This window comes from Bombina bombina, chromosome 9 (genome assembly GCF_027579735.1).
Source record: "Bombina bombina isolate aBomBom1 chromosome 9, aBomBom1.pri, whole genome shotgun sequence".
NCBI classification, from domain to species: Eukaryota; Metazoa; Chordata; class Amphibia; order Anura; family Bombinatoridae; genus Bombina; species Bombina bombina.
Window position 1 is genome coordinate 261,679,378 of NC_069507.1, and position 20,754 is coordinate 261,700,131.

The window sequence follows — 20,754 nt, forward strand, 5'->3', positions numbered from 1 at the left end:
CTTCTAATTACCAAAAAGTAACACAAAAGCCATATATGTCTGCTATTTCTGAACAAAGGGGATCCCAGAGAAGCATTTACAACCATTTATGCCATAATTGCACAAGTTGTTTGTAAATAATTTCAGTGAGAAACCTAAAATTGTAAAAAAATTTACATTTTTTTTTATTTGATCGCATTTGGCGGTGACATGGTGGCATGAAATATACCAAGATGGGCCTAGATCAATACTTGGGGTTGTCTACTACACTACACTAAAGCTAAAATTAACCCTAGAAGCTCCCTACATGCTCCCTAATTAACCCCTTCACTGCTGGGCATAATACATGTGTGGTGCGCAGAGGCATTTAGCAGCCTTCTAATTACCAAAAAGCAATGCCAAAGCCATATATGTCTGCTATTTATGAACAAAGGGGATCCCAGAGAAGCGTTTACAACCATTTATGCCATAATTGCACAAGATGTTTGTAAATAAATTCAGTGAGAAACCTAAAGTTTGTGAAAAAAAATTATGAAAAAGTGAATTTTTTCTTTATTTGATCTCATTTGGCGGTGAAATGGTGGCATGAAATATACCAAAATGGGCCTAGATCATTACTTTGGGATGTCTTCTAAAAAATATATATATACATGTCAAGGGATATTCAGGGATTCCTGAAAAATATCAGTGTCCCAATGTAACTAGCGCTAATTTTGAAAAAAAGTGGTTTGGAAATAGCAAAGTGCTACTTGTACTTATTGCCCTATAACTTGCGAAAAACGCAAAGAACATGTAAATATTGGGTATTTCTAAACTCAGGACAAAATTTTGAAACTATTTAGCTTGGGTGTTTTTTGGTGGTTGTAGATGTGTAACAGCTTTTGGGGGTCAAAGTTAGAAAAAGTGTGTTTTTTTCCATTTTTTCCTCATATTTTATAATTTTTTTATAGTAAATTTATAAGATATGATGAAAATAATGGTATCTTTAGAAAGTCCATTTAATGGCGAGAAAACGGTATATAATATGTGTGGGTACAGTAAATGAGTAAGAGGAAAATTACAGCTCAACACAAACACCGCAGAAATGTAAAAATAGCCCTGGTCCTTAAGGGAAAGAAATTGAAAAATGGCCGTGTCCTTAAGGGGTTAAGGCGCGTTATTGAATAATGATGCACTGCAGAAAGATAGATCAATTTTGCTAGAGGACGCAAATAAGCAGAATAAAGCTAGAAAAAAAGCCCACGTTTGTGACAACATATAGCTCAGAATATTACTCAGTGTGCAAGATCCTAATAAACAATTTGCCAATTTTATTGGCAGACGACAATCTGAAGGAGGAAATAAGGCAAGGATGTTTCTGTGTACCTAGACGTAATGTGACAATAGGGAATCGAGTATCCCCTTCACTACTAAAGAAACCTAAGCATAAAAGTAGTTGGTTGTCACAGAAAGGACATTTCAAATGTGGCAACAGTACTTGCAAGGCTTGCGGGTATGCTGCAGTGAGCAAGTTCTTTCAATCAATGACCACCCAGAAAGTATATTCACACCTTCAATGTACTAACTGTAGGTCCATATTCATGATCTATTTGATCACATGCCTCAAATGTGACAAGCAGTATGTGGGGTGTACCTCTCGAGAAGCAAGGGAGAGGATACAAGCCCATCTCAATGACATTGAGTGTGGCAATTTAGCCACAGGGGCAGGTAAACATTTTGTTGAAGTACATTGTAAGGATGTGAGGGATTTTTCGTGGATGGTCATTGATCAGATTGTTAAGAAACCAAGGGGAGGGGACAGATCCAAGGATCTTCTGAAAAAAGAAGCCTTCTGGATCTTTACCCTACGTACAAGACAACCATTCGGTCTCAACATAGAGACCGACTTGATAAACCACTGGTAAATTAGGCAGATATAACTATATGTCATTTGCCAAAAATACAAGTACAAGGATTGAGTCTCACACACCCACCTATAGTAAGGTTGGTGCAGTTTGTATTATATTATATATATATATATATATATATATATATATATTCATTTCTAAAGATATGATTATATATTTTAATATCCTTTAAAGCTCAGAGCCAAGCACTATAAAAGATCCCCAATCATTCACCAACAGTAAAGAAAGAAAGGTCATTTATATTTTAGGAGTGAATATACAAGTATTATACCAAATTACAATAAGCATATTTGAGTATGCCACTCATAAGTTCTGTTTCTTTACAATTGGAGTTTACAAACCGAATAAATCATAAATATAAATTTGATTTGGAATTAGACCAGGATTTAATCAAATGCTCTTTATTGATTCTTAAAGAGATAGCATACTGGGTGTCCATAATTTCAATCTCCCTTCCCAATTATTACTAATAGATTTTAGTTTTTACTAAGCTAAGGGGTATTTATGTTGACCCCTCGATTATTTCTCTTTTGATTAACATCAAATATTAATATTAATATCAATTTAATTATTTTTTTATATACACAATTATATTAATTTATATCTAGTTACCTTATTAATTGATTAGCTGGGCGGGTTATCTCTTTCTCTCTCTTTCTTTCTCCCTCCTTTACACACTTAGCCATTGGTCAGCAGGTGTGGGTCATAGTGACCAATCACTAAATAGGTTAGCCTATATAACTCTGCATAACAGAGGGGTATTAGGCTGTCTATGAGTAAGGCTCCATAGTAGCTGAAACGCATTAGACCACGCCCACACTAGTACTCCTATTAACCCTAACATCTAGGCCATAGTTACCCATTGTACATAGTACAAACTGCAGTAAATTACCTTTCTTTTAATTGCTGCTATTGCTGTTTTAATGATACGTTTGGATCACAGAATAAAGTGGAAACTTTTTGTTTAAGAGCTATTTGTCCAAATTTTTTCTTTATCCTATATATAAATACCTGTACATCTATTCCTATAGATATATAATTATAGATATGTATTTTACATTACCATTATAAGATATGTAAACATAAGAATGGAAAATATGCGTACATTTTCGCACATGAAAACAGTAATCTTAAGGCACGTTATTGAAATATTATATATACAATATTAAAAATTATTATTAATAATAAAAACTTATTATAGTTACTAAACAAATTCTACAAAATCCATAGAATATATACATATATATATATATATATATATATATAGGCTTTTTCTGTGTGCTGTATTAATTTGTTTTGTAATTTTCCCTATGGGCCTTGCACCCAGACCTGTCTGGGGTTAACTGCCTGTGACTCTGGGGACAGTGCAGCTTCCTGAGAGTGCTATTGTGCATGTTGCAGGGTCATGGGATTTGTACCCAGTCCGGTCTGAGAGTGTAGCCCCCTTCCGTGTTTTGTATATGTCTAGGGTGATTACATAAGCCTGTGCACCCTTCACTTGTTCCCAGTTTGTTGGATTGAGAGCTTGTATTGTGTGGCTGTTTAGGGACTCAGGTTTTGGAAAAGATCTTGACGTGGTACCTGGGCTTATCCCATTTGGCCAGATGCGGTAACTAACCTTTCCATTTTTGCTTTTAATCTTAGCTGAGAGCTTGTAAGTGAGTGCTGGACTTTCTCTGTGTGCTGTATTATTTTGTTTTGTAATTTTCCCTATGGGCCTTGCACCCAGACCTGTCTGGGGTTAACTACCCATGACTCTGGGGACAGTGCAGCTTTCTGAGAGTTCTATTGTGCACCTAGGGCTGTGCCTGTTGCAGGGTCATAGGATGTGTACCCAGTCCGGTATGAGAGTGCAGTCCCCTTCTGGGTTTTGTATAAGTCTAGGGTGATTACATAAGCCTGTGCACCCTTCACTTGTTCCCAGTTTGTTTGATTGAGAGCTTGCATTGTGTGGCTGTTTAGGGACTCAGGTTTTGGAAGAGACCTTGATGTGGTACCTGGGCTTGTCCCATTTGGCCAGATGCTATAACTAAATCTTTCATGTTTGCTTTTAATCTTAGCTGTGAGCTTGTAAGTGAGTGCTGGGCTTTTTCTGTGTGCTGTATTAATTTGTTTTATAATATATAATTATTACTAATATTTTTTAATATTTTATATTTAATATTTCAATACTGTGTTCTAAGATTACTGTTTTTATGTGCACTAATATGAAACAGCTTTAGACCTAGAGAGCGAAACATGAAGCATGATATGCATATTTTCCATTTCTATGTTGTTCATATAGAAAAAATGTAATTATTATATATATATATGATAATGTTAGTGTAAAATAGATATTTATACCTATATACAGTGTCTATAGGAATATATGTATATTTATAGGTATATATACTGTATATATATATATATATATATGGTTTATAAGTGGACTAGTAGAAATCAGCGCCTATAAATGAGATACTGGAAAAAAGAACCGGCTGCCTATTTACCTGAAATATGGACAAATGAAAGGTCCCCAGACTCCCCACCTAACACTGTTCTATTTCCAAATAGTGAAAAAGAAAATAGATGAGAAGATTTGTATCAAGGTGCACTGTTCACATGAAAAGATGTACAAAGGTATATCAAAGTAATTGACAGAGGAGGTGAATATAATTGATATAAATAGCTAACACCTAATTATAATATTATGTATAAAATGATCTAAATTTCAATCAATGAGGAATCTGGATACATAAATAGATAAATAGAATAAAATGTTGCATAAAACTGTGTCAAACTGTATAAAACCACACTCAAGTATCAGCTGATTGTGATATAATATGACATTCTAACCAAACAGTGTTATAAAAGGTTAAGCATTAATCCAGAATAATGTGTATCTCCACATTCATAAGATAGAAAGGATAATAATAATAATATGATGGTCAGTCTTTAAAATTAAATGACAGTCCTTAAAAACAATTTATCCAGATAATATCATATGCATAAATAGATTGTTCTCCAATTTGCATGGCGTGAGATCTTGTTCTTAAAAAATCCACACACTAAAGAAGAAATGCCTACTTACTAAAAATAACCTCGATCCTATGAGGTAAGTAAATGCGTCCCTTAAAGGAATAAACGTCCCACAGCAATCTTAGAAATCGCTTCTTTCCTCTCTCAGTATGGTAGAAGTGTTTGTCTCCTTCCCAGGTCAGGTTTATGCGCTCCTCCCAGCAGCCCGGTGTGCAGTAGACATAGGGAAAGGGGGACACAAACACAAACCAATAGTGCAACACTGCTTGAAAATATTTAAAAACGTTTTTTATTATTGTGTATAAAATGCTCACATTAGCAAACCTCAATCCAATATGAGGTATCAGTTATAGCATGTAGTTTTGTTGGTCATACAGTAGTAGTTTCCAAAAACATGTGTAGGCCAGAAAAACATAAACCATACAAGCAGGCAGCAAGAGTAAAAAGCGGTTTTGAAAAAGTGTAATTAAATACAGTCTCTTCAAATTGTCTCCTTACGCGTTTCAAAGGTTTCTCAAAAATAGGTTACCTTCTTCATCAGAGGATTATTTCGTATGAGATTGCTAAACAAACTTGGGACTTATAAATCATATGGGCTCAATTAGTATTGTCTAAAAATGGCTGTTATTGGTCAATGTGACTCCATGTGATTTTAGGGGTGTGTTACGTTCCACCAATCACTAGAGAATATAGGAACTCAATGTGTAACAAATTAGGAAGGCTAGCGGATATAGACGGTGCCGCCTCTTTTTCACTGCGATTGGTTCATTCTGTTAGAGTAAAAAAATCACCTCCCATACGTCAGCTCATTCAATGTTTCTATGAGCGGAGGAGTTAGCGCATGTGTCGAGGCATTTTCTAAGCTCTCTACATTAACAGTGGGTGTGTGAGCGGATCCACCAATAAGGATCAGTGTTCTGCAGTTAACGTATTAACCGTTATTTTAGCTGTAATCTCTATAGATAATCAGCTGTGAATAAGAACTTTAAGAGGCTAGAATGTATAAATATAAACAGTACCACCTCTATCTAGCTAGAATTGGTTCATCCTATACCAGTAGAATACGTTACATACGTTACATATAAAAACGTTTTCTGTGAAATGTTACAAGTATTTGTTGGTTGCGTTATCTACAACAAATGAGTGGTCACAAATTTTTTAACAAGATATAGCACCATGTGAACAATCATCTTAGATACAATAGGATTTAGGAGTTCATTTAAAAGATCCATTTTTCCAAACATATAAACTATTTTCTTCTGAATACATATATGTTAGCTAATTTAAAAACATGCATATTCTTAACAATTTATTAATCAATAACAAATACAAACAAATCGATTTTTTTATATATACATCGATTTGTTTTTATTTGTTATTGATTAATGAATTGTTAAGAATATGCATGTTTTTAAATTAACTAACATATATGTATTCAGAAGATAATTGTTTTTATGTTTGGAAAAATGGATCTTTTAAATGAACTCCTAAATCCTATTGTATCTAAGATGATTGTTCACATGGTGCTATATCTTGTTAAAAAATTTGTGACCACAAAGCATAGCCCAGTAACGTTTTGACCAAGGAGAAAGAAAATGTAAAGGTTGCACTTACAGGAGACGAAGCACCACCAGGTGCAATATCAGCATTACTGGGACCTCTCAGCCGCCCAGTGGACTGTGGAATCCAACCAACAGGATAAAGATAGTCCCAACTTGAGAAAAAAATCAGCAAAAGAGATAATATGCCCCCATGAGAGCAAGACAAAGGAGTAGTAGCAAGTGTATATTTAAAATACTTTATTAAAACATGCAACGTGTTTCCTCAGGCTATAAAACAATGTTAAACACACTTACTATATAAAGGGGATAAGAAAATCACATTTGTATTACTACTGTCAATGCCCTGAATACCACCTGTGAGGGCTTTGTATACAGAGGTTGCCATATCAACTAATTACCAATATGGTCAAACAGGTGCTAACACTTAAATTGATAATTAATTGCCCTATCAGAATTAAGCCCTTTTTTTCTTATCCCCTTTATATAGTAAGTGTGTTTAACATTGTTTTATAGCCTGAGGAAACAGCCCTGTGGTGGCTGAGAAACGCGTTGCATGTTTTAATAAAGTATTTTAAATATACACTTGCTATTACTCCTTTGTCTTGCTCTCGTGGGGACATATTATCTCTTTTGCTGAATTTTTTCTCAAGTTGGGACTACCTTTATCCTGTTGGTTGGATTCCACAGTCCACTGGGCGGCTGAGAGGTCCCAGTAATGCTGATATTGCACCTGGTAGTGCTTCGCCTCCTGTAAGTGCAACCTTTACATTTTCTTTCTCCTTGGTCAAAACGTTACTGGGCTATGCTTGTGCCTTCTCCTTGTCCTTCCAGGCTCTAACCTATAGGCCCTCTCAAGGATCATCTGGACTTGGAGTCTTGGCTGGCGGTGAGTGGTGACCAGTGAGCTGGACCACTGTTATAGATCCAGTCTGCCACAATAGCACCATTTGGGTGCGCCTCACTTGTGAGTATATCTTATCCTGTCGGTTCTGTGTGTGTTGGTGCCCTGACGTTACTAGGCCATGTTTGGCACCTCTGTTCCTCTTTCTTCTTAGATCACGATGCATCAGGATGACCGTCCTATGACAGAGAGCTGCCTCCATTTTTCAGGATTGTTGTTATGGACATCTTGTGATATTTGCATATACCCATACTCCAGCATCCACCAATTCAGACTGGGTATCTTTTTGATTGATTGTATCATTTATTCATAGTTTGTTTTATATTTGCACTTATTTTTTAGTCATCAGTTAGTGCCCCCTATGATGGTGTATTTTTTGTTTACACCATTCTCAAACATTGAATGAGCTGACGTATGGGAGGTGATTTTTTACTCTAACAGAATGAACCAATCGCAGTGAAAAAGAGGCGGCACCGTCTATATCCGCTAGCCTTCCTAATTTGTAACACATTGAGTTCCTATATTCTCTAGTGATTGGTGGAACGTAACACCCCCCTAAAATCACATGGAGTCACATTGACCAATAACAGCCATTTTTAGATGATACTAATTGAGCTCATATGATTTATAAGTCCCAAGTTTGTTTAGCAATCTCATACGAAATAATCCTCTGATGAAGAAGGTAACCTATTTTTGAGAAACCTTTGAAACGCGTAAGGAGACAATTTGAAGAGACTGTATTTAATTACACTTTTTCAAAACCGCTTTTTACTCTTGCTGCCTGCTTGTATGGTTTGTTTTTCTGGCATACACATGTTTTTGGAAACTACTACTGTATGACCAACAAAAACTACATGCTATAACTGATACCTCATATTGGATTGAGGTTTGATAATGTGAGCATTTTATACACAATAATAAAACTTTTTTTAAATATTTTCAAGCAGTGTTGCACTATTGGTTTGTGTTTGTGTCCCCCTTTCCCTATGTCTACTACACACCGGGCTGCTGGGAGGAGCGCATAAACCTGACCTAGGAAGGAGACAAACACTTCTACCATACTGAGAGAGGAAAGAAGCGATTTCTAAGATTGCTGTGGGATGGTTATTCCTTTAAGGGACGCATTTACTTACCTCATAGGATCGAGGTTATTTTTAGTAAGTAGGCATTTCTTCTTTAGTGTGTGGATTTTTTAAGAACAAGATCTCACGCCATGCAAATTGGAGAACAATCTATTTATGCATATGATATTATCTGGATAAATTGTTTTTAAGGACTGTCATTTAATTTTAAAGACTGACCATCATATTATTATTATTATCCTTTCTATCTTATGAATGTGGAGATACACATTATTCTGGATTAATGCTTAACCTTTTATAACACTGTTTGGTTTGAATGTCATATTATACCACAATCAGCTGATACTTTAGTGTGGTTTTATACAGTTTGACACAGTTTTATGCAACATTTTATTCTATTTATCTATTTATGTATCCAGATTCCTCATTGATTGAAATTTAGATCATTTTATACATAATATTATAATTATGTGTTAGCTATTTCTATCAATTATATTCATCTCCACTGTCAATTACATTGATATACCTTTGTACATCTTTTCATGTGAACAGTGCGCCTTGATACCAATCTTCTCATCTATACATATATATATATATATATCGAATAAGAAGATAATTTTTCTGTATGTGAAAAACATTGGAATGTGAAATATTAATAACTCTTGTTGGGTGAGCGCACGAGCAATAAGTGTTTTTTCTTCTTCTTTGCTCTCCATTGAAGTCTATGTTGAGAATAAGTTAGCGTGGTCGCAATATCTGAACTTAGCATGCATCAGGTTTCACTTGCATGCAAACTTTTTACTTTCCACTTGTAATATGAGCGAAGTTTACACTCGAGGGGGAGAGCTAAATAGCACGCCACTTGCAATCTAGTCCAAAATAGAAAAAATGTGATAATCTAAGATATTTTGTTCTAAGCACATGAATTGTCCACATCTTAAACACTTTAGGAAATAGGTAGCACAGAATAATTTGGGGGCAATTTCCCTAAATATAAATATGATCTGTAATTTACTTTTTATAAACAAGTAAGATAAGAAAAATAAGGCGACAATAAAGATATTAACGTGAATAGACATGTTGCTTTACTCTTTGTCTGCACAGCATCTCTTTTCCCTGCCTCATCCTGGTGACCCTAATAATGCGACTCACTAACACTGACGGAGAGGTGATCCCCATGTCTATGGCGTTAGTGCTCGGATGGTGCTATGTTATGTATTTTGCCAGAGGATTCCAGATGCTTGGACCTTTCACTATCATGATCCACAAAGTGAGTGGGACTATATGCAAATTAATTATATCTTTACCTTAATAAAAATAATGATTGCGTCATTTATTCTGCTGAAAACAGAATTCTATTTTTATTCAGATGCATTCTCTGTATGATTCAAGTGTTAGAGTTGTTCAGGTGTGCGCTCACATGAGGAGTGCAAAATATTAGCGCTATTGAGTGCCAACTCTGATCCGGTTAAATCAGTAGCACTCCTATGTCTTGCACTCATATTACAAGTTGACAGTAAAAACAGTTTGCTCCCTTTCACAATAGACTTCTATGGAGGAACTTGTTCTGGTTCATGCTCGTGAGCTAACCGGTAGCTGAGCTAAGCCAAGTGCACTAAAGCCGAAGGAGCATTAAGAAATACTTTAAATAGCATTGTTCTTCGTTCAGAAGAAATTTTTAATTTTAAATCTATCTATATATCTATATATCATCTCTATCTATCTATCTATCTATCTATCTATCTATCTATCTATCTATCTATCTATCTATCTATCTATCTATCTATCTATCTATCTATCTATCTATCTATCTATCTATCTATCTATCTATCATCTATCTATCTATCTATCTATCTATATCTATCATCTATCTATCTATCTATCTATCTATCTATCTATCTATCTATCTATCTATCTATCTATCTATCTATCTATCTATCTATCTATCTATCTATATCTATCATCTATCTATCTATCTATCTATCTATCTATCTATCTATCTATCTATCTATCTATCTATCTATCTGAAATGTAAAAATAAAAATGACATTTTCTTCTGAGTAAAGAACAAATATGCTATTTCAATTTTTATTGAAAAAAAACCTCCTGGGATCATCCTTTTACATATATATACATACACGTGTGTATAATTGTCTGTATGTGTATGTATCTACGCATATATACACACATACAAATATACATATATATATATATACTGTATATATACACATCTTTGAGTCAAACACCTTTTCAAATCCCTTTAATCCCTTTAAAACACTTTTTTATACATGTATTTCAGTAATAAACATTTAATATGTGCTTGTGTTTATATATATATATATATATATATATATATATATATATATATATATATATATATATATATTAGAAAGTTTGCATTTCATTTTATAGCTTTTACGGGAAAATGATTTTATATCTAAAGTCATGACTGTTTTCTCCAGATGATTTTTGGTGACTTGTTGAGGTTCTGCTGGCTCATGGTGGTGGTCATATTCGGATTTGCTACAGGTAACTATAAGCACTAACCTTCTGCCAAGGAAACTGAACCAGAGGACAGGTGTGTGTATCTAAAGACCACTGCTCCATAACTTGTCCACCTGCTCTGAGGCGGCGGACAGAAATCAACTTGATCGAATACGATCGGGTTGATTTACACCCCACTGCTAGTGACCGATTGGCCGCGAATCTGCAGGGTGCAGTATTGTACAAGCAGTTCTGGTGAACTGCTTGCGCAATGATAAATGCTGACAGCGTATGCTGTTGGCATTTATCGATGTGCAGCGGACATGATACTCTACATCGTATCATGTCAGCTTGCACTTTGATAAATATGCCCCATGTGTGTATGTGTTAATATAATTACAAAAAGCAACACAATACAAAAGTATTCTACTATTTAGTGACAGCTCACTAGTTATGTTTACTAAAAACCAGTATCACCTGAAGGATGACCATAGTGATCAGCCACTACATAAGTTACTGTAGCATAGGTGCTTCTGTTATATGTGTATACAGTTTTATAGACCATAACATACATTAACCCCCTGCCACAAATAAACCAGTGACCCTCCTGACTTCCCCAGCACAATATAAACCTGACTGCAACCTTCCAGTGAAACTTAGCTCTTATGAAAACCTATCCAGACTTCCAATGCAATGTAAACCTTACTTGAACCCCAAGCACATAGGTGCAATTTAACCTTTACCAGAAACACCCTGCAACCCCCCCCCCCAGCAGTAGGACTATTTAACTTTTAATAGAAGTCCTTCACGCCAGAGCAAAGTACAATTTAGCTCTTACTGGAAACGCCTAGTTTATTTTACCAGGATTAAACCCTTACCATGACCACCCAATTAAAATGAACTCTTAGGGGCTGATTTATTATTGCCTGTCCGACATGATACGCTGTAGCGTATCATGTCCGACAGACATTGCTGAATGCCAACAGCATAAGCTGTCTGCATTTAACATTGCACAAGCAGTTCACTTGTAATGTCGCCCCCTGCAGATTCATGGCCAATCGGCCACTAGCAGGGGGTGTCAATCAACCCAATCATATAGGATCGGGTGGATTGCAGACCGCTGTCTCAGAGGCGGCAGACCAGTTATGCAGCAGCAGTCTTAAGACAGCTGTTTCATAACTGCTGTTTTCAGCGAGACTGAAGGCTTGCACGGAAACAGGGGCATCAAGGGACATTCGGGGCATCAAGGGACATTCGGCCCTTGATAAATCGGCCCCTTAGTGTTACCACCCAAACCCTTAATGTGAGTCCCATCCAAAATCTGTTTACTTTATAAAATCAAACCAATAATATTAAATATATTGTAGATCTGTAGATAGATCATCATGCGTTTTACTGAAAGAACTGGATATTTACAAGGGTATTAGGCTTTTTAATGGTGATCTCATGTGCTATTATATATGGTAAGAGGAAAAGTTAGGGTTTGCCTTGGTCATCGTTAATGTGAGGGGAAGGAAAACACCTTTACTTTATATTTTGACCCTCTGTACCATCAGAGCGATTTATAAATATACTCAAAAATCCAGTAAAACAATGGGTTAGATTAAGAGTAGAACGTTATTTATCGCTCCCGCATGTGCGCAAACTCCGCTTATCTTTAGCTTTTTGTACGTATCGGGTAGTCTGAAGTCGTTAAATTCAATTGTGCTTGAGTGAAGGCGTTTACTTTTAACTTGTATTTACGCGCACTGCTTCCGACCTGCGCAAAGACCCAAGATAAACTTCTTTTCGTAATCTAGGCCAATATGTGCATAATAATATTTGAAATACATTTTATATATACAGAATATTGTAAAATTAGACCTAGGCAGTCTGACTGCAGAAAGATATGATGGCTGTATTTTTTTATTCTTCCACTGAGCTCATTTGGCTGGTGTATATTTACATTAAATAACGTATAGCTTGTGCACATGATTCCAATCACACCATCCCATTCAATCATCAGTTTTAACTTATTGTGGGTTGATTACACTGCTATCATGTTCTTGCTCGCTAAGGGTTTTTCCTTTATCCCAAATTCAATTAAGAATTACCATATCCTGTTAAAAACATAACAAATGCTCTGTATTTACAGTATATGGTTAAATGCTTCACTCTTAAAGTAAAGGGACACTCTAGTCAAAATTAAACTTTCATGATTCAGATAGGGAAAGCAATTTTAAACAACTTTCCAATTTACTTTTATCGTCACATTTCCTTTGTTCTCTTGGTATTCTTTGTTGAAAACTAAACCTAGGTAGGCTCATATGCTAATTTCTAAGCCGTTGAAGACCGCCTCTTAGCTCAGTGCATTTTGAGAGTTTTTAACAGCTATTGTGTCATATAGATAACATTCAGCTAGATTACGAGTTTTGTGTTATGAACGGCTCTATGCTAACTTGCAATTAGTTATTTCCACCGCTCACCTCCCAATAGCGATACTATTACAGGTTTTCATAAACCCGGTGTTAGCAGCGTTGAACAAAATTGAGCTCCATACCACACTCAAATACCAGCGATGCTTTTAGCTGGTTTTACGTGCTTGTGCACAATTTCCCCATAGACATAAAAAAAAGCCTAACACCTGCAGTAAAGGAGCGTAAAGCTCCGTAACACAGCCCCATTGATTCCTATGGGGAAAGAAAACTTATGTTTACACCTAACACCCTAACATAAACCCTGAGTCTAAACACCCCTAATCTGCTGCCCCTGACATCTCCGCCACCTACATTACAGTTATTAACCCCTAATCTGCCGCCCGACACTGCTGACACCTACATTACAGTTATTAACCCCTAATCTGCCGCCCCCGAAATCACCAACACCTACATTACACTTATTAACCCCTTATCTGCCGCCCCCAAAGTCGCTGCCACTACAATAAAGTTATTAACCCATAAACCTAACCCTAAGTCTAACCCTAACAACCATTAACTTTAATATAATTAAAATAAATCTAAATAAAAATTACTATCATTACCTTACTAATTCCTATTTAAAACTAAATACTTACCTATAAAATAAACCCTAAGCTAGCTTCAATATAACTAATAGTTACATTGTATCTATCTTAGGTTTTAATTTTATTTCACAGGCAAGTTTGTATTTATTTTAACTAGGTAGACTAGTTACTAAATAGTTATTAAATATTTACTATCTAGTTAAAATAAATACAAATTTACCTGTAAAATAAAACCTAACCTGTCTTACACTAACACCTAACCTTACACTACAATTAAATAAATTCAATGAATTAAATATTAACTAAATTACAAAAAAAAAACTAAATAAACCCCCCCAACAGTAAAACCCACCACCCACACAACCAAACCCCCCAAATAAAATCGTATCTAAAAAAACCTAAGCTCCCCATTGCCCTGAAAGGGGCATTTGGATGGGCATTGCCCTTAAAAGGGCATTTAGCTCTTTTTCAGCCCAAACCCTAATCCTAAAAATAAAACCCACCCAATAAATCCTTAAAAAAACCTAACACTAACCCCCGAAGATCCACTTACAGTTTTTGAAAACCAGACATCCATCCTCAATGAAGCCGGGAGAAGTCTTCATCCAAGCGTCAAGAAGTCCTCAACGAAGCCAGGAGAAGTCTTCATCCAAGCGGAAAGAAGTGGTCCTCCAGGCGGGCAGAAGTCTTTATCCAAGCGGAAAGAAGTGGTCCTTTTCAGGGCAATGGGGAGCTTAGGTTTTTTAGTTAGGATTTTATTTGGGGGGGTTTGGTTGTGTGGGTGGTGGGTTTTACTGTTGGGGGGGTTGTTTGTATTTTTTTTTTGTACAGGTAAAAGAGCTGATTTATTTGGGGCAATGCCCCGCAAAAGGCCCTTTTATGGGCTATTGGCAGTTTAGTTTAGGCTAGTTGTTTTTTTTATTTTGGGGGGCTTTTTTATTTTGATAGGGCTATTAGATTAGGTGTAATTAGTTTCAATATTTGATAATTTCTTTTTTATTTTGTGTAATTTAGTGTTTGTTTGTTTTTGTGATTTAGTTAATAGTAGTGTAAGGTTAGGTGTTAGTGTAAGAAAGATTAGGTTTTATTTTACAGGTAAATTTGTATTTATTTTAACTAGTTAGTAAATAGTTAATAACTATTTAATAACTAGTCTACCTAGTTAAAATAAATACAAACTTAGCTGTGAAATAAAAATAAAACCTAAGATAGATACAATGTAACTATTAGTTATATTGTAGCAAGCTTAGTGTTTATTTTATAGCTACGTATTTAGTTTTAAATAGGAATTATTTAGGTATTAATTGTAATTTTTATTTAGATTTATTTTAATTATATTAAAGTTAGTGGGTGTTAGGGTTAGACTTAGGGTTAGGTTTAGGGGTTAATAACTTTAGTATAGTGGCAGCGATTTTGGGGACAGCGGATTATGGGTTAAAAACAGTAATGTAGGTTGCGGCGATGTTAGAGACAGCAGATTAGGGGTTAATAATATTTAACTAGTGTTTGCGATGCAGGAGTGTGGTGGTTAAGGGGTTAATATGTTTATTATAGTGGCGGTGATGTCCGGAGCCGCAGATTAGGGGTTAATAATGTTATTTTAGTGTTTGTGATGCAGGAGGGCCTCGGTTTAGGGGTTAATAGGTAGTTTATGGGTGTTAGTGTACTTTTTAACACTTTAGATATGAGTTTTATGCTACAGCTCTGTAACATATAAGCCATCTTGACGGTATAGGCTGTACCGCTTACTTTATGGCCGGACAGGCAAACTCATAATACCGGCGCTGTGGAAGTCCCATTGAAAAAGGACTTTTTGAAAGCTGCGGTAGTTACGTTGCGTTATGGCCAAAAAAGTGTGCGGTACAGATATACCTGCAAGACTCGTAATACCAGCGGTAGTGAAAAAAAAGCCTAATGCTGCTTTTTCACCATAACGCAAAACTCGATCAGCCAATAGGATTGAGCTTGCATTCTATTGGCTGTTCCAATCAGCCAATAGAATGCAAGCTCAATTCTATTGGCTGATTGCATCAGCCAATAGGATTTTTCCTACCTTAATTTCCGATTGGCTGTAAAACAAAAATAAACCCTAAGCTAGATACAATGTAATTATTAGTTATATTGTAGCTAGCTTAGGGTTTATTTAACAGGTAAGTATTTAGTTTTAAATAGGAATTTAATTGTAGTAATTTTATTTAGATTTATTTAAATTATATTTAAGTTAGGGGGGTGTTAGGGTTAGACTTAGGTTTAGGGGTTAATAATTTTAATATAGTAGCGGCGACGTTGGGTGCGACAGATTAGGGGTTAATAAATGTAGGTACAGTAGGTGTCGGCGATGTTAGGGATGGCAGATTAGGGGTTAATAAAATTTAACTAGTGTTTGCGAGGCGGGAGTGCAGCGGTTTAGGGGTTAATATATTTATTACAGTGTCAGCGATGTCCGGTCGGCAGATTAGGGGTTAAAATTTTTATTAGAGTGTTTGCGATGTGGGGGCTCGGTTTAGGGGTTAATAGGTAGTTTATGGGTGTTAGTGTACTTTTTAGCACTTTAGTTAAGAATTTTATGTTACGGCGTTAGCCTATAAAACTCTTAACTACTGACTTTTAAATGCGGTAGGAGTCTTGACAGGAGAGGCTGTACCGCTCACTTTTTCCAAGACTCGTAATACCGGCGTTTGGAAAATCCCATTGAAAAGATAGGATACGCAATTGACGTAAGGGGATTTGCGGTATGTTAAAATCGCGAAAAAAAGGTGAGCTGTACACCTGTTCCTGCAAGACTCGTAATACCAGCGGGCGTTAAAAAGCAGCGTTGGGACCCCTCAACACTGCTTTTTAAGGCTAATGCAAAACTCGTAATCTAGGTGATTATGTTTCTATGTGGTATTTAAAAGATAATAATTTAAAATATATTGTCTTTTTTAATTAATTGTTTATTTAAAAAAAAAAAAAACCTGTGCTGAAAAATATTTTTTTGTATACTAATGTTGCTGTCCACCAATAGAAATGTAGGTCTGCTCCTTATCAGTTAGTGAGCCTGTACCCACTAGATTAGATGTTTATTTATTTTTTCTTTTAAAATCTGAATAAGCTGTTTTAACTTAACCTTAATTAAATTATTTTTACTTTAGTTCGCTTTCAACTGTATGGTAGAACATTTTTGATATTAAAGACCCTTTAACTATAATTTTTCTTTCTTTTCTCCTTATTTGAAATCAATTTCGGAAGCATTTTATACAATTTTCCAGACAGAGGATCCTTCTCAGCTGGGGCACTTCTACGACTATCCTATGTCCTTGTTTTCCACCTTTGAATTATTTTTGAATGTCATCAACTCGCCCACAAACTACGATGTGGACCTTCCATATATTTTCAGCATCATCTACTTCACCTTTACTGTCATTGCAAATCTTCTGATGCTGAACTTGCTGATCGCAATGATGGGAGACACCCACTGGCGGGTGGCCCAGGAAAGGGATGAGCTCTGGAGAGCCCAGGTATGTGGTTTATTCTTTAAAGACTTTGGGCCAGATCATAAGTGGAGTGGTATTTAGTGCTCACGCTTGAGCGATATTAACTCTAAATGGAAACTTGTAACAAGCGCAGGATAGCTTGCGTATTACAAGTTGAAAGTAAGAAATTTGCACATGAGCGAAAACCCGATGCGAGCTAACTGTAGGATTTTATATATTATGACCAAGTTAACTTCTCCCCAATAGACTCTAATAGAGCAAACAATTTAGAAAAAACAACCTAACATCTATCGCTTGTGCACTAACCAGACACGCATTAGACCTACAGCACTAACCTGAAGTAAGTAATAAATATTTTACATTCCTATTAGGATGGACAAATGTGGTGATAGTGCAATTCGCTTGATAGAACGAATAGTCCTGTGGATATTCGTTTCGGTCAATTGAATGTTGATAAGAACAAAAATCAATTCAAATTTGGCAATCAAATGTTGTTTCTGATCTTTAAATGTTACTTTGATGTTTGAATGTTCATAATTAGGTTGAATATCAACATTTAAACTTTTAAAGACAGCATTAGAAATACTATTACAAATATATCAATTTTAATTTTTGTAATTGGAATATTGCATACGTCAATTTGAATTATGTAATATTAGAATTAGAAAAATTCAAAACAAATATTACATTTAAAGATAGCATTAGAAATACTAATATACTAAATGAATGTTAGAATGTTGTACAAACATTCAAAATTTGAAACGAATGAACAGATGTGTTAAAATTTGTTTCATTTTTTTCAATGTTGAAAAATATTCGCCTATCCCTAATTCCTATGTACTTCACCTAGGACAAAATTTTCTTTTTTTGTATATATATATATATATATATATATATATATATATATATATATATATATATATCAGTCTGCTGACTGCTTCTTCTTATATTGAGGAAATCCCTACAAGGACTCAAATGCAGCATACACTGCTTAGTACATTTAGCCCATTGTTTTCTCTACATAAGATAATTTTATTGCTTAATGCTTATTAATATCGTTTTATAATTTTCAGGTTGCTGCCACCACTGTAATGCTTGAAAGGAAACTACCACAATTCCTTTGGCCCAGATCCGGAGTTTGTGGGACAGAATATGGTCTTGGAAACCATTGGTATCTCCGGTATGTATAATGGCACCTTAAAGGGACATTAAACACTTTGAGATGGTAATATAAAATGATAAATCATATATATATTAACAAAGTCTGCAATATACTTTAATTATTTATTTTGCCCCTTTTTCCTGTAATTCCATTCTGAAATTGTGAGCATTTCACTTCCTGTTAGAAATGGAAGTACAGGGAACTTATATTCCACACAGCCATTGGCTGCACACTCTAGTGACCTATTTATAACTGTCTCTAATTGTCCACAGCAGAGAAGGTAACCTAAGTTACAACATGGCAGCTCCCATTGTTTTATAGACACTAAAACTTTACACATATTTTGTCACTATTTAAACAGCTAATGAAACTTTAAAAATACATCTATATGTTATTCTCAGACTAATCTTTTCTTTGAATGCATCATTATTGTAATAACCCAAATAAAAGTTATTACTAAAGTTAGATAATCCTTTATTGACATGTGGTGGAATAATTTCTTAGTGTATATACATTTAAATGGTTATATGAGTAGGTGTGTACCTTTACCATTTATTAAGGTCTTAGATCTTAAGACATTAACAAATTGGAGATAGAACTTTATTCTTGATAAATGGTGTCTCATTAACATATAGTGGATGATAATGACAATAACCATTAATCGTAGTATACAGATGTATTTTGTAAATAATGTGACCTTTGAAGAATAGTACACAGAGAAAGCAGACCGCATAAACTTAAGATAAATTGAATGGAATAAGCTTACCCAAATATATCAAAGGATATGCTGATGATCTTGCTGGTTAGAGTTGCAACACTGTAACCATTGGTGCGGGATGCTGATAGAAACTCAAAGTACAGCTGATACAAACAGCGTATGGAGCACGGAAATGGTAGTAGTGAGATGCAGATTAAGACTTGGGGATCTGCTGACACAATCAGCGTGAGGAGTGTGGAAGTGGTTGGAGCGGCCGCTCATGACGTCACCTGAGATCAGCTGTTTCAAGATTCCCGGAGAGGAAAGCTATTATCTACAACAAGAGTTGCAATAGTTGAAGTCCACAACAAGAGTTGCAATAGTCTGAGAGGTTGATCCAAAACAGAGCGTAACAAGGCTGGCTATTTGACACAACGTCAGAGGCACACAATACCAAGCAAAGAACCTAGGTAAAATGATGCTTATAAAAGAGAGAGAAATTGAGAAAGAGGCTGAAATGAAACAGCTCTTAAAGGAACAGTAATGTTACAGAGGACCCCCTCAAAATGAACCACTCCAAGGTTCAAGAATGTGGATGGTCAGGGTTACGTCTGTGGAAAAGGGAAACCAAGCGTGGTGCTGAGAGGTTGGCTGAAGGTTCCCATGAATCGTCTTCCGATGAGTAGCCCTTCCAGCGGACCAAATACTGCAATCTACCAGAAACCTTCCTAGAGTCTAAAATACTATGAACTTCAAATTCACGATCAGACTCAATAGGTAATTGGTGAGAAGAGTGTCCAGATCCTGTCCTGAGTGCTTTCTATGGCTTAAGTAAGTGAACGTGAAATGTAGGATGAATTTTATAGTGGGAGGGTAAATCCAAAGTTACCGCATTTGCATTAACGATTTTAATGACCGGGAAAGGTCCAATAAAAAATTTGTTAAGTTTTCTGCTTGGAGTTGTTAGGCGAAGATTTTTAGTTGAGAGCCAAACTAAATCTCCAATTGAATAATTAGGAGCAGGTCTCCTTCTTAAGTTGTAATATACCCTTTGTCTATGTTGAGCTGTTTTTATATTGTCAGCCAAAATTGAAAAGGTTTCAGCTATGGTATTCGTTGCGTCATTGACAACTGGACAAGAACTTTCTTTTTGTGGATTCAAATGAAAGGTTGGATGAAACCCATAATTAGCAAAGAAAGGTGTAGTTTTTATTGAAGAACTGTGTGTTGTTGTGAGCAAACTCAGCCAAAGGGAGCAAGATTGACCAGATATTTTGATGTTGCGAGACATAACACCTTAGGTATTCTTCTAACCATTGGTTGGTACGCTCAGTTTGACCATTTGTTTGCAGATGGAAAGCAGTGCTAAGTCGTCTTTCAATTTGTAGAGCAGAACAAAGTTCCTTCCATAAACGGGAAGTAAATTGTGTACCCCTGTCAGTAGTTATTGAGTGAGGTATACCGTGTAACTTAATCACATGTTCG

The 20,754-nt window shown here is 35.6% G+C and overlaps 1 protein-coding gene across 2 annotated transcripts in view; it reads left to right on the plus strand.

Annotated features, from left to right (window-relative positions):
• Window positions 1–20,754, plus strand: part of LOC128640300 (transient receptor potential cation channel subfamily V member 6-like) — a 114,679-nt gene that overhangs the window by 87,642 nt on the left and 6,283 nt on the right. For both annotated transcript variants that reach the window (XM_053692791.1, XM_053692792.1), the window contains exons 11-14: window positions 9,554–9,719; window positions 10,912–10,978; window positions 17,166–17,434; window positions 18,484–18,590. In XM_053692791.1, the coding sequence (XP_053548766.1) occupies window positions 9,554–9,719; window positions 10,912–10,978; window positions 17,166–17,434; window positions 18,484–18,590 (609 nt within the window). The remainder of the gene's footprint in view (window positions 1–9,553; window positions 9,720–10,911; window positions 10,979–17,165; window positions 17,435–18,483; window positions 18,591–20,754) is intronic.